The 25,510-nt window shown below is 61.8% G+C and overlaps 2 protein-coding genes across 4 annotated transcripts; one reads left to right on the top strand and one right to left on the bottom strand.

Moving 5' to 3' along the window:
• The first annotated feature begins 3,307 nt into the window (after nucleotides 1-3,307).
• On the top strand, nucleotides 3,308-17,029 carry DPEP1 (dipeptidase 1). 2 transcript variants are annotated; one of them, XM_032613995.1, is made up of 11 exons: nucleotides 3,308-3,440; nucleotides 10,725-10,887; nucleotides 14,591-14,723; nucleotides 14,940-15,072; nucleotides 15,230-15,380; nucleotides 15,525-15,594; nucleotides 15,914-16,090; nucleotides 16,180-16,264; nucleotides 16,338-16,413; nucleotides 16,516-16,651; nucleotides 16,729-17,029. In XM_032613995.1, exons 2-11 carry the CDS (start codon nucleotides 10,784-10,786, stop codon nucleotides 16,894-16,896), a joined length of 1,233 nt encoding a protein of 410 aa, XP_032469886.1. In that variant the 5' UTR covers nucleotides 3,308-3,440; nucleotides 10,725-10,783; the 3' UTR covers nucleotides 16,897-17,029. The 2 variants fall into 2 exon arrangements, with proteins under 2 accessions (XP_032469886.1, XP_032469887.1); XM_032613996.1 differs by lacking the exon at nucleotides 15,914-16,090.
• Nucleotides 17,030-19,555: 2,526 nt separating this feature from the next.
• On the bottom strand, nucleotides 19,556-25,396 carry CHMP1A (charged multivesicular body protein 1A). 2 transcript variants are annotated; one of them, XM_032611955.1, is made up of 7 exons: nucleotides 25,110-25,396; nucleotides 23,369-23,388; nucleotides 22,737-22,814; nucleotides 21,988-22,134; nucleotides 21,603-21,731; nucleotides 21,202-21,389; nucleotides 19,556-20,947 (listed from the first exon to the last, which is right to left on the bottom strand). In XM_032611955.1, the coding sequence occupies exons 1-7, from the start codon at nucleotides 25,114-25,116 to the stop codon at nucleotides 20,926-20,928; spliced, it is 591 nt and encodes a 196-aa protein (XP_032467846.1). In that variant the 5' UTR covers nucleotides 25,117-25,396; the 3' UTR covers nucleotides 19,556-20,925. The 2 variants fall into 2 exon arrangements, with proteins under 2 accessions (XP_032467846.1, XP_032467845.1); XM_032611954.1 differs by lacking the exons at nucleotides 22,737-22,814; nucleotides 23,369-23,388; nucleotides 25,110-25,396 and having other exon boundaries at nucleotides 21,988-22,717.
• Between the last annotated feature and the right edge of the window lie 114 nt (nucleotides 25,397-25,510).

The following is a 25,510-nucleotide window of genomic DNA, read 5'->3' on the forward strand; positions in this document are numbered from 1 at the left end:
CGTCCCCCCACCCCTGACCAAGCGGGCTTGAGTCAGTAGCCCCTCTGCTGTCCTTAGGGTTTGGTCCAGACCCACTGAGGCCGGTGAGGCCCCTGCCGGCCTCTGCAGCTTTCTCTCTCCCACATCTCTGCTGTCCTCTGCCTAGAACCTTCCTCCCTGGCCACCTGCCCTTCGAGATTCAGCTAGCTTGTCTCCTCCTCCAGGAAGCCTTCCTGTTCTGCAATTCTGCCTGGCTGCCCTGCTGTTTGCCCTGCCCACTGCCATCCAGGAACCTGCAGCTCTGAGCCATGTGGCCTGGGTGCGTGCCGCCCACGCCCCAGTTTCCAGGGCTGAGAAAGGGCGGCCACACCTGTGCTGCCCTCCGGACCCTCAGAGTATGCAGGGGGCTGCTCCACAGGCATGACCTCCGGGCAACACCGCGTGGCCCAACCGGCCACCAGAGGGCAGCAGTGGAGGGACGGGGGTGGGGACAGCTGCCAGGGCCACCTGGGGCCCATGTCACGGAGTGTGGGTCTGAGGACCATGGGAGGCCCTATGGGGACCCGAGCCCCTGGCCTCACCCCTGAGTGTCCACCAGCCTCAGGCTGAGCTTGGGGCTCCCGGCTCACAGACAGGACGGGGCGGCCCTCACACAGCGCTTAAGAGACCCTGAGCATTTTCACACGAGCGTCTCCTTCAAATCTAGAGGGTCCCTGTGCCGGGCACCATTGTCCCCATCCTACAGTTCAGGGAGGGAGGCCGGCCCCAGCGGGAGGCCCTCGCCTGCCCTGGCCTGGTTCCGCCCAGTGACTACCCTGCCCTGGGGCGGGGCGGCCAGGCCACGGCTTCCCTATTGCTATGCTGGACAGGGGGTGTAAACGGGCTGCGCCCCAGGACCGGGGCCTCTGCAGGGACAGGGATCTGCTGAAGTAACAGCTGGCGGGGCCCCCAGACCTACCCCCCTTGCGGAAGGCGCTCCCAGCCTCGGGATTGCCTGCGAGGCCCACAGGGAGGGTGGCCTGGCAGCCCTGGGCAGGGCCCTCGGGCACTGTCTAAATGTTCCTGGGATGTCTCATGCTCAAATACAGAAGCCCACCAGCCAACAGGAGACCCGGTGTCCCTCACAGGAGCTCATCCAATGGCCACAGGCGCAGGAGGGGAGGAGCCCGGAGGCCAGCCTGGAGGAGGGAGCCCACTGGAGGCTGCCCCCACCCCTGTGCCCGCCTTTGCTTTGCCACACACTCTGTGGTCCTGGCTTGTCCTGGAAGCTGAGGACGCACCAGGGAGTGAGACAAACCAAATCTAGTGAGGATGGGGCCTCGGGGGCAACAAACGGGGAGTCCCTGCCCATCACACATCCTGCCAGGCGGTGGCAAAGGCAAGACTAAGAATGTCAGCGAGCGTCACACAGCCTGGTTCTGACTGCGAGCCGCGCGGCCTCTGTCTGAGCCTGGCAGCCCTTCCCAGGCCCCAGCAGCCACCCTGGGACAGATGGAGATGTCCCCCTGCCAGGCCCAGGTGCCCGCTCTGTGAGCTGGACCATGCTGGACAATGTTTGGGGCCCCAGGGCACCCCAACCCCAGAAGGAAGGGCAGCCGGCCGTGGCGGTGTGCGCCCTTTGACCCCAGGCCTCCTGAGGAAGCCTCTCCGAGGGGCGTCCCCTGGAGATTACTGTTGACTCACCCATCTGAACATTATGTTCCCCAGGCTCAGCCTGACTAGGCGTGGTTTCTCTCTGGGGACTTTCAGAAGGACAGATGTGTCCCCCAGGGTCACAGGTGTGAAAGCAGGAAGGGCGGGGTGTAGTAGACTGGCTCCACACACTTGCTGGCAGTCCCTGAGCCTCCTCCCTTGGGGACTCCTGACCGGTCAGCTGCACGGTGGGGCTGGGGGGAGGGGGGAGCCTGAGCCTGCACGTAGGGTCTCACCTGACACCCCCGTGAACGGAGGGCTCAGGGCTGGGTTGGGGCCCTAAGGTGCCCAGACCCCCATCTCTGTGCAGAGCCCGCTTGAGCCCTCTGTCTCTGGTTTAATTAATTTGATTTTTCCATGTTAATGCACATGCTAACATTTCCAAACAGTACAAAGAGTAATAACATCAAAAGCAGAAACCTCCCTCCCACACCCTGTCCTCAGTGCCTCTGGCCCTCCGGCCGTCCCGCTATGCCAGGGCCCGGGCAGACCCAGTGGGGAAGCTCTGCTCTCCAGCCGTGGTGCCCCCAGAGTGGTGCCACCCCACATGTGGAACTGGGGCGTCGTCCTCCAGGGAGGGGCTGCACCTGGCTGCCTCCCCCGGCCCTGGTCCGCAGTGCCCGGGGGGGACACTCAGCCCTTGTCCACCCTGACCCGGCTCTCCTCCCAGGCCCTCCCCTCCCGGTGCCATTCACCCCGCACCCGGGAAGGGGAGGGTCGAGGGAGTGGATTTCCTCCAGAGCCTCAGCAGGGAGCCTCCTAGCTCTGCAGCCTCTGCTTAGATCCCCACCCCCTCCTCACACTCTGGATCTCCGTGAACTTTGAGGTCGGGAGAGCCCCCGACCCGGGCCCCACAGCCACATCCCCTTCCTCGCAGTTCTGGTATCTGAGCTCGTCACAGCACTGCCCCGACTAGGGGGCTGTCCCCACTCAGAGTCGGTGTCTGCGGCCCAGGAGGGGGCCAGGGCAGAGGGCAGGCGGGAGTGCGGCTGTGCACGCCCCACTGTGCCCCCGCCGGGCTTCGGGGAGCCAGGGTGTGACCAGCTGTGTGTGCCCTCCCCGGATGGCGATGGGACTGCCAGGTGCCTGCCAGTGCCGACCGGGCTGTTCCCCACCTCCCACGCTAACCGCAGAACCCTGAAACCAATTAGCGCAGCCAGCCCCCAGCTGGGCCGGGTCACCACCCAGACCTTCCCCTGGGTTTGGAAGTCCCGTGTCTCTGCCAGAGGACATTCCGATCCCTGACTGCTCTGACACTCCTGTAGCTGGGGATGTTACATATATAGAAACCAGGGCCCCCAGCCTCTGGGCCCGGCTGAGGACGCCTTGCAGCCCTGAGACACGGCGGTGTTCCACCCCAGCAGTGAGGGCGGTGGGCAGGGGTGGAATCCCAGGCCCTCAGGTGACAGGCTGCCCGCTGCCTGGGATGCTGTGCGCCAGGCGGGAGGGGCCCGGGCCCCAGGTGTCCCCTGTGAGCCTCCTCCCCACAGCTCCTAACTCAGCCCTCCCACCGATGCCAGCAGCCTGCCGGAGGCGGCCCCCACCCCCGACCGCCCAGCGCCCAGCCCAGTCCCGGCCCGAGACCCGAGGCCCAGCCCGAGGGTCAGCGGGCGCTGAGACCCAGTGGGCCGTGCGTGCCGGGCACGCCTGGCTCACGTGTCTGCGGAAATGCGGACCAGCTGACACGTGTGCGGCATTCGGCCCTCTGTCCCGTGCTCTGGGGTGTGTCGAGAAGGCCCCCGGGGGAGCTGCTGTTCTGTGTGAGGGAGGTGAGGCCACCTGCGGAGCTCGGGTAGATGGAACTTGAGAAAAACAGAAACAAAGCCCCAGGCCTCGCGGGGAGCCCGGCGCTGTGCCGTCTGGGCTGCAGGATGGCCGTCTCCTCCTGCCACCGCGGGCCGCCTGGGTCAGGGAGCTGTGGAGAAGCTGGTGGAGAAGCCACCAGCCTGAAGGCCACTTCCGGGGGCTGGGTGGACGGGGTGTCGTCTGTGAGGAAATTGGGCAGTGAGGATCTGGGGGCAGAGGTCCAGGTGGTGGCTTCATGGCTGGGCGTGGATGGTTGAGGGGCCTGAGGACAGCCCAACCCAGAGGTAGCCGGGTCTGAAGCTGTCTGTGCCCCAGGGCCTCCTAGGACACACCCCACAACCCACCAGGGGCGGTCGTGTGCCAGGCTCTGTGCGTGGTCATGGGCTGAGGGCATGGCTGCCGGCCCCGAGGTGGGCATGGGGACCGGGTGGGCACAGTGACACGTCTGCAAAGCTAAGCATGTGTGTGTTGTGTGCTGCGTATGTGACAGGACAGGCCTGGTAAGAGTGTGTGTGTGAGCGTGTGATCACATCTGTGTACTTAGGTCTGAGTGTGTTTGATCACATCTGTGTACTTACATCTGAGTGTGTTTGTGTGATCACATCTGTGTACTTACGTCTGAGTGTGTGCGCTTATATTTACGTGCTAAGTATGCGTGTTTCTGTATGTGCACATCTGCATCTCTGCATATGTGCTGATCACGTGTACAAGTCTGCACGTGTGTACTTGTAAGCCTGTGCTGTGTCTGCACACACAGGTATGGGACATGTCTGAGCATTCTCGTGTGCGATGTTCAGGTGCGTACGTGTGCAGGTATGGGGGTCACGGGTAGGTGTGTCTGCACGTTCTCTGTGTTGGTGTCTGGGGGCACAGGCGTCTGCACGCGGGTGGTTGTGCGTGTACACCTGTGTAACTGTGCATTGGATGTGGGTGTGCTCTGTAGCCTGCGTGGCTGTGTGGTTGGCTGTGTTTGCACATCTCTCTGTGTGTTTGCTCACGCACATAGCGTGTGTATTCCTGAGGGATGTGGGCTGTGGACTCAGGCCCTCCGTGCTGCTCTGGGCTGTGTCGGGGCCTGGGCTCTGGTCCCTCCTGGCTGGTTGACAGCCCGGCCCACGTGGGTGGGGGCAGTTTCGGTGGACCCAATCTTGGTCCTGGGAGCTCGGGTGAGCGCCTGCCCTGCCGTGCAGGGGCCTCGGGTGTGTGAGGATCCAGCTGGGCCCTGACTGCTCCCTGGACGCGGAATCTGCCGCCTCTCTGTGGCTCTGGGCGAAACTGAACAGCACCGTTTAGTTTTTGTGTGTTTATTTTCCTGTGTTCCTTCTGTTTACGGCAAGTGACGTTGATGTTTCCAGTTAATGATATTATTCTCCTTATTTAAGTAAATAGTGATAATGCTTTAAAGCAAACTATTAAGCGGCCCCGCTGAGAGCTGAGCTGGCTGCAAGGCTCGGGCGTCCTCCCAGGGACCCGCCGGGGAGAGCACGTGTCCTCGGCCGCCACCCATGTGGGGCTTCTCGTTACTAAGGCGACTGTGGGGTGCAGCCACCTCCAGGAGGCCGAGGCGGTTCGGCTTACTCACCCCATTTTACAGACCAGGACACTGGTCACCGGCAGTGGGAGAAGGGTCAGCGGGTCAGCTCCCCGCCGCCACACAATACGTCCTCGGTGGGCTCCCATCGCTCGCGTTTCCGGGCCCGGCGGGGCCAGCTGGTCTCTGGCCCGCGGATCCGGCCTCAGCCGGGAGCTGGCAGGGGGGCCGGCGGTCAGCCAGCCGGCAGGGAGCTGGGCTGGTGGCTGCCTTCCCGACGGAGTGTCCAGCACAGGAGCCAGGCGGCAGCACGGAAGTCACGCCTGCCACCTTCTCTCTGTGGGTCAAGCCAAGTGTCCCCCCTCTCGGCAGACAATTAGGAGGGCGCATGGATGGAGACGCGGGGGCTGCCGGCTCCGGAAAACGCAGTTGGCCACACGGGAGTTTGAACCCAGGGTGGCCTGGTTTCCAAGCTCGTGCTCTAAACAAAGCCTGTTCCCACCTCCCGAGAGCCAGTCTCTGAAATCAAAGGACCTGGGCCAGGCCGTCGGGCCGCGGCTCTGTCCCTGAGGCTCACGTCCCTGGGTGCCAGCTACCAGCACAAGAGGAAGAAACAGGAATTAGAAGCAGAAACCCTGTGAGAATCCTCCATAGCGACACCCACTGCATCCTCTAGGTCAGAAGGTGGCCTGGGATGGACATTTCCTCGCCATGTCTGTCAAGGTGGGAGGACTTGACTCAAGCAGAACCTGCTGTGTCAGAGAAAGGAAGGATCCTCAGCAGGCAGGTTCAGCCTGTCTCTGGGGACGAGAAGCTGGACGGAGGTGGCCCCTTCGGGAACATGTACAGAGGGGGCGGCAGGTGGGCAGGGGGCAGCCACCCAGCAGAAATCGGAGAGGAACTCGGTTCAGACGTCACGGGAGGGGGTGGGAGTGAGATACGTGGCGGAAATCGGGCTTGTGGACGGCTGGATCGTGGACCAGCTGACCCCCAGTGCCCAAGTACCCAAGCGCACAACCCTGGTTGGCCCACGGCCAGGCTGACTCTGGGGGAAAAGACACCAGTGGGTCCTTCCCTAAAAAACCATTTGTTTTGAGAATCAGGGTTGCTATTGATATGGTCGTGTTAGATGCTGACATTAAGGGCCCCCACTGTAACGGCGGCCCCCCTCTTGAACCTGGGAGGCTGCCCGTGTATCCACAGCACAGCAGCCTCGCTACTGCTACCTCCTTAAATATTACGTTTGAAGTGACAAAGACCTCCAGCTGTTTGAGGACAGCCTGCACATGCAACAAAAGGTCCAGATAAACAATGGGAAGGAAAAAGGTCCAGAGGAAACATTATCATCCAGTAAACAGGAGGAAACAAAACTTCTCACGGATATCAGACAATATGGCTTCCATAACAAGAACAAGGTGCAAAGGAAAAAAAAAACCCCACCACCAACAGAAACACAAGAAAGCACTCTTGGGAGATTAAGTATATAATTCCTGAAAGAAAACTTTGGCTAAAAGTGCTCAAATTCAGAACGAGGAAATTCATAGAATAAATTCAAAGAACAGAATTTCTATTCTATTCATAAATTCACAGAACAGAAACGCATAGAATAAAAGCACGAGGAAACCTAAAACAGGAGAGAAAAACACAAGAGACAAAAAGGATCAACGCGGGTTGTCCAGCATCTGACTGAGCCCCGTGCCCAGGAGAGTGGGCAAAGAGGATGCAGGAGAGAAGGGATTCCAGGGCATGTCCCGGGACCAGAGGCAGAGCTGGTGAACGTGGGTGCAGGGCGGTCGGATGAAACAGAGTCTCCAGTGAGGTACAACACTGAGAAAGTGCAGAGCCCACGGAGAAAGAGGGGATTCAAGGAGATTGTGCAAGAAAGCAACACGCCGCCTACAAAGAACTGGGTTCCCGACAGCAGTGCGGTGCGGACGGCCCCAGAACGTTCACTTTCTGAGAGGAAACGGTTTATGACCCTGAACTGCATGGCCGGTAAAACTGCTGCTCAGTTATGAGGGCATAATAATGTCACGTGCAAACGCTCCAGGACTTGGAAATCCACTTCCCGCACACCCACTGCTAGCGGTGGTTTGGGGACCAGCTCTACCAAAAAGGACATAAACTGAAAGGCAGAGGGCTCAGGGCAGAAATTAAGTGGGAACCATAGATCCGAAGCCAGGGGCGGTGAGGTAGGAGGCCCAGAGCTTGGAAGATTGTGAGGACATGGTAACAGCACCCAGTGGAAGGAAAAAAAGGCAGCCAGAGACCTCAGACTCCAGAGCACACAGGTTCAAGGGTCATTTCGGGGGCCTGACCCGCGGGTCCATAGCGTGGTGGTCCCAGCGGGAGGTCCCACGGTGACTTGTGTTCCAGACAGATGCTGCGGTTGAGACGTGTCAGCGCTTACACAGCAGCCCGACCCTGCGCGCCCCGGCCGGCCGCAGGCTGTGAGTCACCAGAGAGAGGGTGTGGAACAGACGCTGTACAGCACGAGCCCTCCTGGACGTGGACTTGGGCCCTCTGGGTGTCATGTTCCGGGACCGTCGTCCCGGACATCCTCTCCTGTTTGAACAAGGGTGCACCCAGCCTTGAGTCTTGTCATGCTCGGGCCACCCTGGGAAGTGTGGTCGCGCCCTCAGCTTAGCTCCTAGAAACGCCGGCCTCTGTCACCAACTTGCAAGAGCGAAACCTAATGTGAATGGCCCGGTGAGACCAGCTGTGCGGAACCGCGGGGGGAGCTGGGACCAGAGGAAAGGTGAGGTGTGGCCTTGACTCTATCTAAAAGTTTCACATTTCGTTCATCATGGATTTTTTGGGGGGCCAGGAATTTTTGATTTTTAAAAATATTGCGTTAAAATACTAGTTACCTCCGTGACTGAGGTTCCTAGTGTCCCCGCTTTGAAATTTGCCCCCAGGACGGTGCCTCGCTCTCCCTGCCCTCGCCCGGCCCGGGCACCTGAGCTGCAGAGGTGGGAGGCTGGGGCCAAATCTCACCCCAGGGAGGAGAGAGTCCGTAGGTGACGTGCAGAGTGGATGGTGGGGGGCCCGTCCCTCTGTGACACGGCGACAACGAGAAAATAACACTGAAAGTCCCCCTCCCGCAGTGCAACTGGGCCGTGGGCCCCTCCACTTCCTTCCTTTCCACTGGGCTGTTAAACGAATGAAGTTTTACAGAGGAATGAGCAGAGAATTTAAAATCCTTTAAGCAATTAAATGAATTCTGAATTTAAAATGAAAAGAAGGTCAAAATTAAGTGTCTGGGAGGTTTAAAGAGACAAACGCATGGAGCCACCTGGGGAGGGTGGAAGGGGTAAAGGAGAACTTTGCCCTGGCAGACCTGGAGGGCCCACGTGCTCACAAAGGAGCAGTCAGTCTGCCGCGGGGACCCCTCAGCCACGGAAGCAGACACGTGGATCACACAGGATGCCACTATACCCAGGGAAATGGCCGAGGAAGCACCGCAGACAAATGAGAAAGAAGTCAGAACGACTATCTCAGGAGAGGAGGAGACAAAGTATACAAGACACAGCAAACCTAAGAAAATGTGTGGTTACATTTAAATGAATGCCACGCCCCGTGGGCTGTACTCCAGTATTAAGGAGCTTATATGTTGAAAGAGACACACAGACTTAAACACGAGTGTTACAAAGTATGAGGGAAGACACTAGCAAAGTAGTGACACGCAGAGGAACTTTCTAACCGTCGTAGGAAAGGAATCAAAGTAACACGAAGAGCACGGCAGAAGCAAGAAACGGGAGGAGCACGGCCGGCCGTAGCTTGGGAAGTAGCGAGGCTAAGGGGGGATGCAGTGCTGTCACCGTCGTACTGGCTTAAACGGTCACATTTACAGACAGAGGCGCTCAGATGAGGTGAAGAAATAAAATACAGTTATATGCTCTTGCAACTTCCCTGGCGGTCAAGGGGTTAAGACTTCGCCTTCCAGGGCAGGGGGTGCTGGTTCCATCCCCAGTCCGGGAGCTAAGAGCCCACAAGCCTGGCAGCCGAAAAAGCAAAACGGAAAACAGAAGCAACATTGTAACAAATTCCATAAAGGCCTTAAAAACGGTCCACGTGAAAAAAAAAAGAAAATTAAAAAATATACAATTAAATGCTCTTAAAAAAAGCCAACTCTGAAACAAAAACGATAAGGGGAAAATGTTGAAAATACGTAGAGTCAAATGGAGCAGGCCGGTGTGAACAAGGGGGGACGTGTGTTCACAGCCATGTCAGAGAGGAGGGTTCCGGGGAGAAGCCCCCCAGCTGCAGACGGGCATCGCCCACCACAAAGCAGCAGCGTCGGGTCACAGAGACAGGCCGGGGAGGTGGAGGGGGCTGGACACAGAGCACGGAGGACCGTCGAGGTGCTGGGGCCGTGGGGACAGTGCGAAGGGCAGACGGGGTCCTGGCTCGGGGTGGCGGAGGGACATACTCGGCTTTAAAGCCCGTGTCCTGGCCCAGCACCTGCTGGGCCACAGTTCCCAGGCAGCGTGGTCAGAGTCCTGGATTCCTCACCCTTCAAGGGGGTCTTTTGTGCACAGAGTGGTGAAGAGGGTGGAATCCCAGGGCCTGGCACCGAGGATGTCCCTGTGGGGAGCGGGGGCAAGTCCTCGATGGGGTCTGGGGCCGGCGGCTTCGTCCCCTAGCATCTGGGTGGAGGACGCCCCGGAGCCCCTCCCCCCGGAGTGATGGTGGGTGGAGGGAGGGAAGGTAGACAGCTCCCCGCTCTGCGCAGTCTCCCCTGCGAGCTGCCGTTTCAACAGGAGGGAAACGGGGCTGGAGGCCCAGGCCCCGGGATGCAGAGCTAATGACGGCAGAGCCAGGGTTCGGACGTGACCCCCTTCCCAGGTGGGAGAAAGGGCCTGGAGCTGGGCCCATCCTGTCCTTGGGGCCGGGTCGGGGCTCGGGGAGGCCACCGGCCTGGGACCTGGGCTCCACAGGGCAGGTCTGCGTGAGGGTCCAAAGCCATCCAGGGACAGAGGTGCCAGGGAGCCCAGCGAGGGGGTAGGGTCTCCACAGCTCAGCAGCCCTGAGGATCCAGAGTGGGGTGGGGTCACCCAGCTGCCCAGCAGAACCCTGGATGCTGGCCCAGCCCTGGGACCGGGATTCACGATTCACTGGGCCCGGCGCTGCCTGGGCATCCGGTTCTCAACCATGCCCCCCACCCTCCAGCCCCCTGCCTCCCCCGGGAGACCTGAGTGTGCGCCCCCAGCTCTAAGGAAATGCAAACGCTCTAAGCTTCCGACCCCAAGCCCCAGCATCCAACATGCTCGGTCAGAAGCCTGCAGCCGGAGCGTGGGTCAGTGTGCAGACACCCCCAGCACTGCAGTGGAGTGTGGCAGGAGTGCCCCTGCCGGGCTGTGCTCCACCTTCCAAGAAAAGTAACAAAAAAACTGCAGGCAAACAAAGGGATACATTCAAGTACACAAAATTGAATCTCGTTTGTAGACCTCAGACACCAGGTCCTGGGGGCAGGACACAACAAACACTGGCGGCCCCTTTCCCTGCGCTAGCCCATCCTCTGCCCCACTTCTGGGCACCAGTCCCGCCCCTGGGGTTTTACTACACTTGGCCTGGCCCAGACAGCGACGCCCAGCCTCAGGGGCTAGGAACTCCCATGGATCCACCCTCGCGGGGAATGTGCTGATTGCTGATAAACAGGGGAGGTCCTGGCAACAATCACCTGGACCAAAGCCCTCTGTCTCGTGGCGCCCAGGACGGCGGGTCAGGACACACACAGGAGCAGCGGGGGAGCGCATCCCTGGGGCCCGCGCCATGTGGGCCAGCTGGTGGTTCTGGCCCCTGGTGGCCGTCTGCACCGCGGACCAGTTCCGGGACACAGCGGAGCGCATAATGCAGAGCACGCCTGTCATTGACGGGTAAGCAGCCACCCATGCGACGGGCCGGGGGTCCGGGCGGTGGGGCGCTAGGGTCGAGGCTCATGTGCCCTTGACCTGAGACAGGAGCTGCCCTGTCTCCAGTGGGACTCAGATTCTCCAACTGCACTATGGCCTTTGCCCTCTGCTGGACTCAGTTTTTTTGTGGGCTCTCTCAGGGCCCCAGAGACTTCAGTACATGAGGGCCTGTGGGGAACGCGGCAGGAAGGAGGTGAATAGTGAGGCCCCCAAGGCCTCAGCAGCTCCCGGGACACCCCACAGCCTGGACCCCTGGGGGCTGGGGCTGGGGGCCGTTGGGGCCTGGCCCGGGGTCCTGTGTCACAGGAAGTACAGGTGAGGGTGGTGTCTGCTGTGGCCCTTGGGGGACCCTCTCGTCAAGCCCACCCCTCGCTCCATCCACCTGGGGTGACCCCATCAGGCCTGTGCGCCCGGCTTGACCTCACCGAGGCATCTCATGCTTCAGTGCCCCAGGCCAAGCTCCTGGGTGCCCACTCCCCCTGCCCCTCTTCCAGCCAAGACCCTGGTGACACCTTGTCACTCTCTCCCTGATGTCACAGCCAACCTGGCCGCGCCTGCCCCCTTCACTTACCCTCCACCCCCGCCCCTGTGCCTCTGACTGCCCCCTCCTGCCCCTGGCCTGAGGTCAGGTCTCCGCACTGCAGCCAGAGGAAGTCTTGGAGACACAAGTACCAACCCCTGCCCTTCCAGCTCCAACTCCCACAGAGCTCAGAGTAGTAGCCGGAGTCCTTCCAGCGGCCCCCAGGGCCCCTCGACGCTGCAGGCAGGCCTGGCACTGCCCTTGCCGCTCCCGCCCCCAACTCCTCGGGGCTCTCCCAGCCCTGGGAAGGACGCCACCTGTCCACACACACTTCCGCCCCACCTGCTCTTTCCCACCGGGTGCTGGGAAAGTTGGGGTACCCACTTGCCCAGGCTTTATGGGACAAAAGCTCTGCAAGAAAAGCAGAGAAAACAGGTGTCTCATCACATAAGACTGGCAGGGAAATGAGGGGCAGCCCTAGATAAGGAAGCGGCCATCAGGGGTCAGAGTGCACCCTTCCCTCCCTCCCTCAGTCCTCCCCTGGTCCCTCCCCTCTCCCCTCCTTCCTGGACCTCCCATCCCCCTGCCTGCCTCTGAGGGTCCTCACGTGGCTGGGCCTCCTCACAGGCATAGGAAGTTTGCTGCAGAGGCCGCTGTCCTTTGCTCCCATCCGGGAGGCCCTGCTGTCTGGCAGGTCTGGGCTCAGGGACCAGCCATCCCAGGCCAGCAAGGGCAGGTAGAATATGCCAACAAAATGAATGTTCCTTCCTTCCGGGGGACTCAGGGTGGCCGGGCACACGGAGAGGGGCTCCGAGTTTAGGTGCTGGGAGCTGTCCAGATGTCCATGTGAGGGGTAAGATGGCTCAAAGAGCCCAGACAGCCAGGCGTACTCAGGAAGCTGGGATTTGGGGAGCTGGGATTATCCAAAGTCTTAGAAAGCCAAGACTAGGCTGACAGAATCAAAACCAGTTAGTATTAGCTACTCCTGTGGGTAAGAGAGACCCAAATAAGTAGCTTCAACAACAGGGAAGTCCGGACGGAGTCCTGGCACGGCATTCCATAATGGTGTGGCCACCATTCCCACAGTTACCTCATGATTTAATATGGCTGCACCAGCTCCAGCCATCACACCTGTAAGCCGTAGCTGGCCTAAGTGTGTGTTTGGCTGTCGTTTCTAGCACTTCCCGGCACTCGGAATCCTCCCCTCTCCTCTTTGGGTAGGGTGGCAGGTCCTCTATCACAGCTGAGGATGCTACCCAGGCCACACAGATAAGGATGGTAGATCCGTCAGCCTCCAGAACAGACTCCAGGATGTGGTGTTGACCTTAGCGCGGATACCTACAAAGGGAGGACAGGCTGAGGTGAGGAGGGAAGAGCAAAGTGGAGGCAGCTGGAACGTGGGGCTGGATTTCCTCGAGGGGCAAAGGAGTGAAGTCCCGCTCAGCGCTGCCTTGGGGACAGTGACCAGGGCCAGCCCCCCCGCCAACTCTGCAGTGAGGCAGTGACCTCGCCTCCCTGGAGCTCATCCACCCCTCAGTCAGCAAAGGCGTCAAATCTCACAGCTGGGGCAGGAGCTCTTCAGGAGACCAGGGGCAACTTTCCTCCAGGATCTGGAGCCCTGCGTGGGGCCCAGGGAGCCCTCACTTCCCACCAGGGGCCATGGCCACCTTGCTGTGGAAGAGCCCACCCCAGGGGCCCGGACGACCTAGGCCGTCATGGTGTTAACATTGTCAGTGACCCTCACAAGGCAGCCCCGTGTGTGTTTGTGTGTGTGTTACAGATGAGGAAACAGACACCAGGGAGGGAGCCAGGGCTGGGGGTGGGAACTAGGTGTGGGCGAGGGTCCTGGGGAGAGTGGGCATGGCTGCTGGGCTGGGGAGGAGGGGTGGATGGGAGGGCCCGCAGTGGGAGCAAAGCCCCCTCCGGCCTGTCCTCACAGCCCCCTTGTCACCAGGCTAGGGATCCACTGGTCGACTCCCTGCATGTCCCAGGAGTGTGTGCCCGTTGGCTGGTAAAAGCCAGATGCTGACTGGTGGGCCAGGGCTGGGCCTGAGACTCTGAAATTCTAATCAGCTCCCAGGGGCCGAGGCCCCTGCCGGCACCTGGAGCTTATGGCTCCCAGTGGTCTCTCCCCTTGGGGCTGCTCCTGGATGCAGGGAGGAATGTGCCCCATGGGTCCTGCCCTGGAAGACCCCCAGCAGCTGTTGAGAGCCCTACCTGTCCCCTGCCCCTCGTCCTGCCTGTCTAGTCACCTCCTCTCCTCTACCCGCACCTCACCTCCTCCTCTAATGCACTCACCGCCTACCGGCTCCTGGGAGAACTTCAGAGGGCCTGTCCTTTGGAAGCACAGAGGGATCTTCTTGGAAATGGTGCAGGACTGTCCCCGGGGACAGAGGCAGCAGAGGGCCTCTGGGGCCCCCAAATCCCTCACTGGTGCCCTGCTCCCATGGCTGCCCCCCAGGGTAGGCCACGCCCCACACTTCCCCACCCTCTCCCTGCAGCAGAAGCATTTCATCTTTTTTTTTTTTTTTTTTTTTTTTTTTTTTGCCGTACGCGGGCCTCTCACTGTTGTGGCCTCTCCCATTGCGGAGCACAGGCTCTGGACGCCCAGGCTCGGCGGCCACGGCCCACGGGCCCAGCCGCTCCGCGGCACGTGGGATCTTCCAGGACCAGGGCACGAACCCGCGTCCCCTGCATCGGCAGGCGGACTCTCAACCACTGCGCCACCAGGGAAACCCAGGATTTCATCTTTAATCTGTGAATCTCCCCCAGGCCTGCACTCAGCAACCCCATGTCAACCAGCCTTGTTCGTGGAGATTGTTTCAACTCCAAGCTCCCCCGACCTCCACGATTTTGAAGCCAAGCCGGCATCTGCCCTCCCTCTCCCCCCAGTGAAAGGCTCCGGGAGGGAAGACCTGTTCACTTAGGGCTCAGCTCAGTGGCCTGGCCTGGGGGTGCGGCCAGCTGAGAAGCTCACCTGTGCTCAGGTGTGCTCAGATGACAGCAGTCACCCTGCGACCTCCCTAGTCTTCGGCCCATGAGAAGAGGAGCTGGAGAAGGGACAGCCTGCCCGGGAGGCAGCTCGGGGGGCCCGGGTCCAAGGGGCCATCCTGACCTGCCCCTGACCCCTCCGCCTGGCCCCTCCAGGCACAATGACCTGCCCTGGCAGCTGCTGAAACTGTTCAACAATCAGCTTCAGGACCCGAGGGCCAACCTGACCAGCCTGGCCCACACGCACACCAACATCCCCAAGCTGAGGGCTGGCTTTGTGGGTGCCCAGGTATGGTCGGGCCCGGAGCCTGAGGCGTTGGAGCCCAACGCCTCCTCGCCTGCTGCCCCTCCCTGGTGGCGGTGTACTGCCCTGGGCCCTTAGAGGGGGCTCCGATAGCCACTCAGGCTGCGGGGAGGGCTTCCGTGGCTGGAGGGAAGCCAGAGTTCGTGTGCCTGGGGCCCAGCTCCTGAGCTCCCAGCGCCTCCCCCCGTGACCCCCCCCCAGTTCTGGTCTGCGTACACGCCCTGCGACACCCAGAACAAGGATGCCGTGAAGAGGACGCTGGAGCAGATCGACGTCATCCACCGCATGTGCTGGTTGTACCCCGAGACCTTCCTGTGTGTCACCAACAGCACAGGTGGGTGCCGGCGCCCACCAGCCCCGGTCCTGAGCAGGGGCTGCTGCGCCGCTCTGCGGTTTGCTTCACGTGGAAGCCAGTCCCCACACCCGACACCCGACACCCAGGCACACGTGTCGCCCGGTGCCCACTGCCCCTGGCTGGGCTCTCCTTGCAGGCATCCGGCAGGCCTTCCGGGAGGGAAAGGTGGCCAGTCTGGTCGGCGTGGAGGGCGGCCACTCCATCGACAGCAGCCTGGGCGTCCTGCGGGCGCTCTACCACCTGGGCATGCGGTACCTGACTCTCACCCACAGCTGCAACACGCCCTGGTGAGCAGCCCCGGGGGGCCGGCCGGGCGGGAGGGTCTCAGAGCAGGGACCGCCCCAGCACCTGTCTCTCCTCCTGAGGGTCCTGAGGTGGGTGGGCCCGGGCAACCACTCTGCCCCTCGGGTGCCTGCCCTCTGCTCTCCCAGGGCCGACAACTGGCTGGTGGACACGGGAGTGGACGAGGCCCGCAGCCAAGGCCTGTCACTCTTTGGGCAGGTGAGTGGGGGGGCGGGGCCTCGGTCACCCTCAGAGGACCCGGCATGTCACCTGTTTCCTCAACTGTGAGATGGGCCAGCAGCACGGGCCTTCCACTGGAACCCACTGGTCATTAGAGTGGCCTCCAGTCTTTCAGCCCCTGAAGGGCTTGTTAACACCTGGCCAGTGCCCTTCCTCACACCTGGACTTCCCAGGCGGCCGCCAGAAACCCCAGAAGGTCGTGTGAACCCCAGCGTGCACGGCACAGCCCGCCTGGTCCCAGGGTGCTGGCTGAGACCCTCCAGGCTGTGCGGGTCCCCTGAGCCCCGTCCCCCCTCAGAGTGTCGTGAAGGAGATGAACCGACTGGGCATCATCATCGACTTGGCCCATGCGTCCATGGCCACCATGAAGGCCGTGCTGCAGCTGTCCAAGGCCCCCGTGGTCTTCAGCCACTCCTCGGCCTACAGTGTGTGCCAGCACCGGCGCAACGTGCCCAACGACGTGCTCCAGCTGGTGGTGAGAGGCTGGGCCGGGGCCGTCCGCTCCTGGGCTGGCCCCCGCGGCCTGGCCGCCCTGCCCACGGTGCCGCCCTCTCTCCCGAGCAGAAGCAGACGGGCAGCCTGGTGATGGTGAACTTCTACAGTGACTACGTTTCCTGCAGAGCGGAGGCCAACTTGTCCCAAGTGGCAGGTGGGCGGGGCTGAGCGGCCGGGGCTCCGGGCCGGGGCCTCTCACAGGGCCCTCACGTGCCACCTCTCCGCAGATCACCTGGACCACATCAAGAAGGTGGCAGGGGCCGGAGCCGTGGGCTTGGGTGGGGACTACGATGGTGTGTCCAGGTGAGGCGAGACCCCCCTCCACGTGCTGTGAGGGGCGGGGTGGGGGCGCCCAGGCCCTGCCCCCTGGGATGCAGAGCCTGGCTTTCTCCACCCGCATCTCAGGCTTCCCTCGGGGCTTAAGGACGTGTCCAAGTATCCAGACCTGGCTGCCGAGCTGCTGAGGAGACAGTGGACCGAGGCAGAGGTCAAGGGCGTCCTGGCAGACAACCTGCTGAGGGTCTTCGAGGCGGTGGAGCAGGTGAGGGGCCCCGCACTCCCTGCGCCGCCGACCACCTCCTGCCCTCAGGCAGGCAGCTGACCTGCATCTTTCCCCAGGCGAGCAGTCACACACAGGCTCCCGGCGAGGAGCCCATCCCCTTGGGCCAGCTGGAGGCCTCCTGCAGGACCAGCTATGGCTACTCAGGGGCCCCCAGCCTCCACCTCCAGCCGGGGACCCTGCTGGCCTCCCTTGCACTCCTCGTCCTCTGCCTGTGTCGCCTCTGACGCCCTGGGTGCTAGAACGGCAGCGACTCCCCGTGCGCTCAGACTGGCCTGTCCTGGGCAGGCACCTGCGCTCCCCTGGGCAACACAAAACACAGGCACGGCGGGACCCTCAATAAAGTCGCCGATCCTTTGAGTCTCGTGTCATCAGCACCCTGGCCCTGGAGGGGGCTCCTGGCTGGGCACCAGACACAGGAGTGCCTGAGTCCTGAAGGGTCAGGGTCTGAGAGGCTTTGCGTGGACGTTGCTGGAGGGTCTTTAAAATAACACACAGTCCAGGCTCCGGCTGCCACCTCCCCACGCACATCTGTACACAGGTGCGTGCACACACACAGACATGCACACGTGTGCACACCTGCACCCCATATCCTCATACCGGTGCACACCCATGCTCTCACATATACACACCCACACACACTCACACACGCTTGTGCCCCCGGCCCACCCCTTGGGCCAGCCTCTCTTGGCAAACAGGAAAGCAAGGTCCGGAGCAGGGAGGATCCCAGCCCTGCAGGGTGTCCTCACACACCATGAACAAGGACCCTGCAGGGCAGGGCTCCGCCCAAGGGGGGCTCAGTAGCGTTCCCCCTGCCACCGGTCATCCGGTGCATGTGTCTTGAGATGAATAACTTGGTGACAGACCCTGGACAAGCCCCCCAACGCATCCCTGCTGGCCCCTTTCCAGGCCAGAGCCCCTGAGGATGCCCCTCTGTGCCGTTACCCACCGGTGCCTGCCAGCCTGGGCCGTGGGAGCCAGCGAGGGCCTCTGGGCTGGGGCCCTGCCTCTCTCTCCCAGCAGGCACTCTCTCCAGGGATACCTAAAGCCACCAGCAGGGACATTGTGGGTATCTGCTGATCACTTAGGATCAGTTTAACGTTAAAGGAGAAGAGAGGGTTTCTGTCCTGAGTTGGCTGAATCCTGCCCAGCACGCCTGCCTGCCATGGCTGGCTGATTTATCAGGGCTGGAGGGCCCCCTGGTGGGCTGCAGGCGGGCATGCCTAGGTTTGCTAACTGGGAGGGATTTTCCCATAAGAAACGCTGTAATATTCGTCTGAAATAATCTTAACCACGTTAGAATCACACCAGAGGCCACACCTCAAGTGCCATCCCCAGAATCTGGTTCTGGGGACCCTTCTGCTCACCCCTCATTCACCCTGGGAGACACAGGCCTGCAGGCCTTTCCTGGGGGTCCTGGTAAGGGGCTCCAGAGAGGCGGGTGCCACACCCGGGCCCACCCAGCAGCGTGGAGTCTGCTCAGGAGCCCCTGGAGGGCTGTCTCCCCAGGCAGGGCCCACATCAGCGATTCTCCAACCAGGCAACAAGCAGCCCCAGGCCCTGTTCAAACCCAGATGTGCTCGGAGGGGACAAGGGGGGCCCAGAGCCACAGGTGGTCACTCTGACAGGCGGGCCGGGCACAAGGGGCATGGACCCCACTGTGGTTCCGACTCTACAACCCTGGCCACGGATCACACGCCCCAAAAAACTGATCAAGACCATCCAGGCTGCGAAGCACCAGCGTGAAACACAAGGCAAATAATCTAACAGAGACGACACATCGAGGGGCCCGGCAAGGCCTGCAACAAACCCAGTCCTCTGGTGGGTAAGGGCGTCTCTCGGGGGTGGGGGCAGCCAGCAGTGCCGAAACTAGAACTCTGTGTGGGGAGCAGGGGCTGAGAACCTGAAAACGGGGTTTTCCCTGCCCAAGGAGTAACCCAGAGGGGGAGGCCTGACAAGTGCAAACCTGTGGTTCCCGTGCCCACGGGGTATGTGTGTGTGTGTATCTGTTGGTGTGTGTCCGGACGTAGTTTCTGGTGCACACAGTGGGGTGCCCGGACGTAGTTCCCGTGAGCACAGAGGGGGACCCACAGACATGCTTCGTGTGAGCGGTGGGTTGTGGGGAAGGTGACCGGACGTAGTTTCTGGTGCACATAGGGTGGTGCACCAACATGGTTCCGGCACGCACAGAGGGGGCGCGCTGACGTGGCTCACGTGTCCAGAGAGGGGCGCGCCGACGTGGTTTCCGGTGCACACAGCGGGGTGACCAGACGTGGTTCCCGTGAGTACAGAGGGGCGCCCGGTGGTAGTTTCTGGGGGCACATAGGGGTGCGCACGGATGTAGTTTCTGGTGCACACAGCGGGGCACAGGGACTTGGTTTCTGGTGCACACATAGGTTGCCCGGAAGCGGTTTCTGGGGCACACGGGGTGGGGGGCGCCCGGACGCAGTTCCCACGAGCACACCGGTGCGGACCCACTGGCCTCGAGACCGTCCCGGTCACGTAGAGAAATGGAAGGGCCTGTGCCACATTCGGGGCTGGAGGGACCACAGGGTAATAACGTGAGGGCGGTTTCCTGATTTGGTCGGTTCTACGGTAACTAGGCTGATGTGAGGGAAGCTCCTACACGGAAGTATACAGAAGTTGTGTACTTGGTTTGCAGCTGTTACATAAGTTTAAAAGTATTTCAAGGTAAAATTGTAGGGGAACTGTGGATCTGAGTCGGCCTCACCGAGCAGGGCCTGGGAATCCCACTCCTCACAGCACCCCACCTGCCCTCCTTCAGGAACCCGTCAGCCTCCTACTGGCGGGCTGGACCGCAAGCCGACCGTCCCCTTAAGGCCCCCACCCCACCCCAGGCCACTAAAGCAAAGATGGAGACAGTTCTCAGGCATCAACCTCTTTATTCACAACAGCATTTCAGGAAAAGGCAAACTTCGCCTGCTGCCCTTTGATGCAGTGTGGCCTCTGCCCCCAGCGGGCGTCTCCGTGGAGCTCTGCACCCCCTGGGGACCTTCTCTGAACCCCCGGCACATGGGAGCCCCAAGGGATGATGGCCAGGAAGTAAGGCGAGGTCGGCATCACAGAAGAAAAACCAGGTGGCTCTTGAACCCCATTCTCTCCGGCCTCACACCACAGTCCAGAGCCCCAGGCAGCCCACAGCACAACTTACTGTACAGAGCACCCAAGGGCTCCAAGTCCAGGAAGAATCAAACGCAGAGAGCCAGGGAAAGTTCTCCCACATTTCTGTCCACGAGAGCCAGTGCTGTGAGGACAGACAGCCAGCCAGAGGCCTCTGGTCAGCACCGACAAGCAGTGCTCTCCAGCTGACGCTAGGGAGGGGTTCATACCAAATGCTCCCGATCTACTTGCTCCTTCTTTTTGGCAAAAAAAAAAAAATCCCTGGAAACTTCAGGAAAACGAAGTAAACTTCAGTCATTGGAGAAAACAGAAAAGTGCAGCCTGTCTGAAGCTCCTCTCAGGCCAGCCCAGCACGGCGTCAGAAGCACTGCCACTGCTGGCCCCACTGAGGGCGGCTCTCCCATCAGCCGCTCCAGCTTCAAGGTCAACAGCGTGAGCCCACAAGGCAGCGAGAGCCAGATGGGGGAGGCACCCCATCATTTACAGTGACAGGAGCAAAGCATCCCACCCAGAAGGGGGAGGCGCCTGCTCCTTGGCTGGGAGGGGCCTCAGCGTAGACTCTGGCTTCCTAGAGGAGACCCCGCAGGGCCCGAGCCCTCCAGAGGCACAGGGGAGAGAGGATGCAGACCCCCGGGGGCCCGCTGGACTGGGAGCTAGGCGCCTTACACTGGGGAGCTCGAGCGGGGCCCATGCAGCTGGCAGGTCCAGGTTCTAAATGGAGTGGGGGGGCCTCCAGGGGTCCCTAGCAACAGTCTGCAGCCCTGACCCCCACTGGCTGACCATTCCCAGTGCATCTGCCGTCACATGGAGTCTGAAAGCCCCCATATCGACGTGGCAGCCACCAGCCAGTCCCTGGGGGTTTCTCAGTGGTGGTGGACGGCGGGGAGCCTGCAGATCGCCCAGCTGGTGGCCCGGAGTCACAGAAATTACCCACAGAAGTCAGAAGTTTGTGCAAATTCGCCCAGCTGGACACAGACCCACACCCGTGCTCAGAGAAGAGGCAGAGTCCCAGGCCTGGCAGGTGAGAGGGGGAGAGCAGTGGGGAGGGGGCAGAGGCGGGCTTCCCAGCCCTTCCCCTATGAGGCCGGGATGGAGCGTGCTGCCGCTGGGCTCCGCTAATTCCTCAGGGCGGCCAACCTGCAAACGACAGACAACAGGATTCCCTGAGGCCCCGGCAATGGTTCCACGCCGGCTTTCCCGGACCCTTTTCCAGGCCGGCGTAGTCCTGTCCCCTGCCTTCTAGGGGGAGCTATAGACGGTGAGCAGGGTCTGAACGAGGGGCGGGGACTGAGCTGCTCCTGGGCCTGCAGGCACCGAGGCCGGGGTTTCTGCGTCCCTCCCAAGCTCCCGCCCAGCACGCTGCCCGCCCAGCACAGGTGCCCCTGGCCCACCTCCGAGACAGCTGGTCCTCCTGGCTGCGCACGGAGCTCTCGCCCACGGCAGAGGCGCCCTCGGGCAGCTGGCTGAGCTGGTCCAGGACCTCTAGGCCATTCTCCTCGGCGATTTGCATGATGAGGCTGTCCACCTGCTCCTGTGGTGTGGTCAGCGTGGTGGCCGAGCTCATGGAGTCCTCCATCACCTGGGGGTCGTGTGCCGGGCGGTCAGGGCTTCCTGTGGCTCCCTCCCCCCGCCAGCCCCCTTGTGGCGCTCTCTCCAGCGCACTCCCTCTGGCGTGCTGGTCCTGAGGCACAGCTGCCTGCACGGGCACCCAATCCCGGCCCCAGGTTCCCGGGAGGGGAAGGGGCCACACGCCTGGCCGTCACCCGCACACCCGGGCCCTGGGCCGACGTACCGACGTGTGCACGTCCAGGTTCTGCACCTGCTGCTCAAATCTGTCCATCACCGCAGAGACCTTCTGCAGGTCCATGGTGCTGAGGGCCCGGTCCAGGGCTTTGGTCACCTGCGCCATGTTCTTGGTCACCTAGCAGAGGCGGGAGTGAGGAGGCAGGCAGGGCCCTCAGGGCCCCCGCACCCCCGCCCCCGGCATGGCACGTCCCCAGATGGCGCCGTCAATGGAAGGACGGACACTGGAGAGAGCCTTCAGGGTGCGTCTTCCGCTCTAGCACCGCCCTTACCGTAGGGAGGGAATGCCGGCCTGACCGCTTGTGCCAGGCCACCCCCTCGACTCTGCCAGCAGGAGCCGGCCCCGGGCACGTGGCGCCCGGCCTAGCACTCACCCCCTTCATGGTCACGGCCGTCTGCACCTTGGAGGCCACGGCATCCACGCGGGACGCCATGCGGAGCCAGTTCACACCTTCGTTCTTCTTGCGAATGGCGTTCTCGGCGTACACCCGCGCACACTCCACATTCTTCTGCTGAAGGGCCTGAAATGCAGGGGGAGATGCCAGATGGGGCCCGGCCCCGGCCAGTCCTGGGGTGCCGTCTGCTGCTGTGGGGCGGCCCCTTCGCAGCCTCTCCGCAGGGTTTCTCATCAGAAGTGTCTCAGGAGTGAGGGTGTCCAGGGGCAGGGCCCCCAACCAGCCCTCAGAGAAAGTCAGACAAGAGAGCCGGGCTCAGGAAAACACGGCCACCTTTCCAGGCCTTTCCACTCCCACCAACACACTCAGCTGCCCTCACATGACATAGCTCCGCCTGGAAGCAGCAGAGCTTGAAAAGCCGGCGCAGGCGATGCTGCTTCCAAAGGATCACGACTATAGCGGTGACTTGGCTTCAGACTGGGATGTCGGCTGCGTTCCCCTTCTGCCCTGGGAGCCTCAGTCTGGCTGAGGAGTCATCCAAACCCAGCACCCCAGGAGCTACTCTAGCCGCTAACCAGCTGTAAGAAAGCCCCCCACGGAGAGCACAGCAACCCTAGGAGCCTCCAGCCCTGCCCCGCCCCACAGAAGGGTTCGGCCTCTGCCCAGGCCCGAGGAGCACAGGACCCACAGGAGAAAAGGCCCGGCCCGGCGGCAGCGCCTGCACTCACCTTCTTCACCTTGGCCTGCTCCGCCTTGGAGTCCTTCTCCGCCTTCTTGGCCAGCTTCTCCAGCTGCTTTGCAGTGAACTGATGGACAGGAGGCCGGGTCACCACCCGGCCTACCCCCCATCCTGCTCCCCGCCCTCCTGGGCTGTAAGTTCGTTCCGAGGGTGGACATCACTGATCCCTCACGACTGCTGCCTCTGCTGGACAATCCGCTGCCCACTAGGACGTCGGTGCCCGTCCGTGCGCTTGTGCCCCCTCTACACAGCCCAGCTCCCAGCGGCCTCAGCCCCTCCTTCCACCAGCCTGAAGCACGGCGCACCGGCTCCCTGTTCCACGGGTCAGCAGCTGGGGGCACACTGAGAAACTGCCCACAGGCCTTGGCCAGCGTCACACAGATGCTGCCACCGTAAACCCCTCCCTCTCTGACAGAGAGTCAGGAGCTGCAGACACACGCGCGCGCTCGTGAATGAGGCCAAATGATCTGCTTCCGCTCAGCCCGAGACAAGCTAGCACACCACCTCCTTGACCCCTCGGTCATCAGTCTGGCTGTACACGATGCTGAGTGTGACTCACGCCATCTGTCCCCACTGACAACCAGCAGGCCGGGGTGGGGTGAAGGGCCACTCAGTACATACCTTCAGCTGGAACAGGGTATCTGCAAAGAGAGGAGATGGTTTGAGGATTTTAAGAAATGTGAGAAGCAACGCTCCTAACCAGCTGGTGGGGGCACTACGACCCTCCTGGACGTGAAGAGCTGGAACAGAACTGGGGCCTTCAGGGAGGCCTACTCACACAAGCTCTGCCCCTCCTTAGCCTCCCTGACTCTCCAATTCAGGAAAACACCAGCTGACCAGCTGACCTTAAGGGTTAGCGTGCGGGGGAATGTCATAGGTGCAGCGTGTGGCCCATGGTGAAAACTCGAGATGGTCTGTAATCAGTGCAGCTTTACAAAGGACCCTTGGGAGTCCTCCCCAATTGAATGAGGTTTAGTACTTGACAGTCTATTCTTTACGGATAAAAACAGCAGGGCGATGACTCTTACGCCATAAATGAGCTGGCCCACAGAGACCGCTCTCCATGGGAGCTGCCATTTCTGAGCCATCGAATCAGGCCCTACCCTCAATGAGGAACTGGAGACCTGTGTGTGTTACTGGCTAAGTCCCTCGGTCTCTGAACTTGCTGCTCACTTACCCAAACTCAAGAGCTCGGTAGATTCTGCTTCATCTTAAAACTACCTCAGTGTATATCCCATTCCTAAATTGGGGGAATGATTTCTGAAAGGGTGTACCACACTAGCCCGGAAGGAAGAAACCAAGTCCTGCAACCAGAATCCAGGACCACAAAGGTATGTGAAGGCTCCCAGCTGCGAGCCCAGTGGAGCTCCGTGCAGCTCTCACCTGTCACTGCGGGCCCTAGTCAAGGCCAGAGCTGTCTGCATCTCCGGAGAAACAGGTGGCAGGCAGTGTGCTCACTGCCGGGAAAGCAAGGCTGGGCTGGGCGTGGCCCAGACTTGAGTGGGAAGGACAGACTCTGAAGGGCAAAACCTAACCCCGGAGAAAAGGGATACGGGCAAAACAGAATTCCCTGGAGAGCTGAAGCCGAGTGAGCTGTGAGGGAAAACCCAACGTGCGCGCGCGCGTGGGGTGGGGGTATAGCTGTTCATCTTCTCTCTGAGGCAATCTGCATAGGATTTCCTTCATGACAATAACATTGCACAGCCTTTCTACCACACTAGCACTTAAATATCCTGGCAAATGTCGGTATCTTCATTTTATCACTGATGCTTCCTGTTCTGGAGGAGAGCAGGGCAGAGGGCCCTGAGGGGGTGCTGCAGGCAGTGGAGGACCAGGCCTCCTGGGGCCTGTGCCTGCACGGACTCCTCAACCTGTTTTCCCATCTGCAGAATGGGCGCATACGGTTCCTATCTCAAGAGCTGTTGTTCCTGTACATAGTGAGGGCTTTCTGCCAGAGCTCTTCTTATTTCTCTTAGCGGTGTTCTGGGGGCAGTGGTGCAACTGTCTCCTTTTCGGGTGCCCTCTGACCCGGCATCCCAAGGCCCCCAAAGGCCGATGTCCCTCACCAGTACCGCAGGGGCAGGTGGGGCAGGGGCAGACGGTAGCTGAGGAGGGCCGGGGAAGGGGGTCGGGGATCAGGGAAGGGGATCGGAGTCCTGGGTCGAGGCCCCGGGGTCGAGGTCGGGGTCCTGGGTCCCGGGGTATGGTGTCGGGGATCGGGGTCCCGGGTGGAGGCCCCGGGATCCGGTACCGGGGATCGGGGCCCAGGGTCCGGGATCGAGGCCAGGGGCACCCGCCTGAGCCCCGCCCACGGGAGAGGCGGCCCCGCCCTGCGCGGCCCCGGAGGGCGGCGGCCTCTCACCGTCCATGGCCGGTCCGGCAGCGGCAGCCCTGGCAGAGGCGGACGGACTGGATCTCCCGGCGGCGTCAACCGAACCGACCGGCGCGGGCTGGCGGGCTGGAGAGCAGGTACTGCCGGGTCGCCGCTGCTTCCGGCGGCCTGGAGCTCTCGCGAGAGGACGGGTTGGTATCGCGGGCGGTGGCGTTGCCGTGGCGACCGCGCGGCCGGGGAGGCGGCGGCCGGGCCTTTCGTGAGTCAGTGGGCTGGGCTCCCACTGAGGTGCAGGGTCCGCGCCTGCGTCGCGGGGCAGTCACCTATGGGACTTTCCAAAAGCAAACACAAACTCCGGAAAGGTAAAGGGCCGCCGCCCCGCAGTCTCCGCGGCGCGGCCCCGCCCCCACAAATCCTCCTGCGCCGGGTCC

This window comes from Phocoena sinus, chromosome 19, assembly GCF_008692025.1.
Source record: "Phocoena sinus isolate mPhoSin1 chromosome 19, mPhoSin1.pri, whole genome shotgun sequence".
Taxonomy (NCBI): Eukaryota; Metazoa; Chordata; class Mammalia; order Artiodactyla; family Phocoenidae; genus Phocoena; species Phocoena sinus.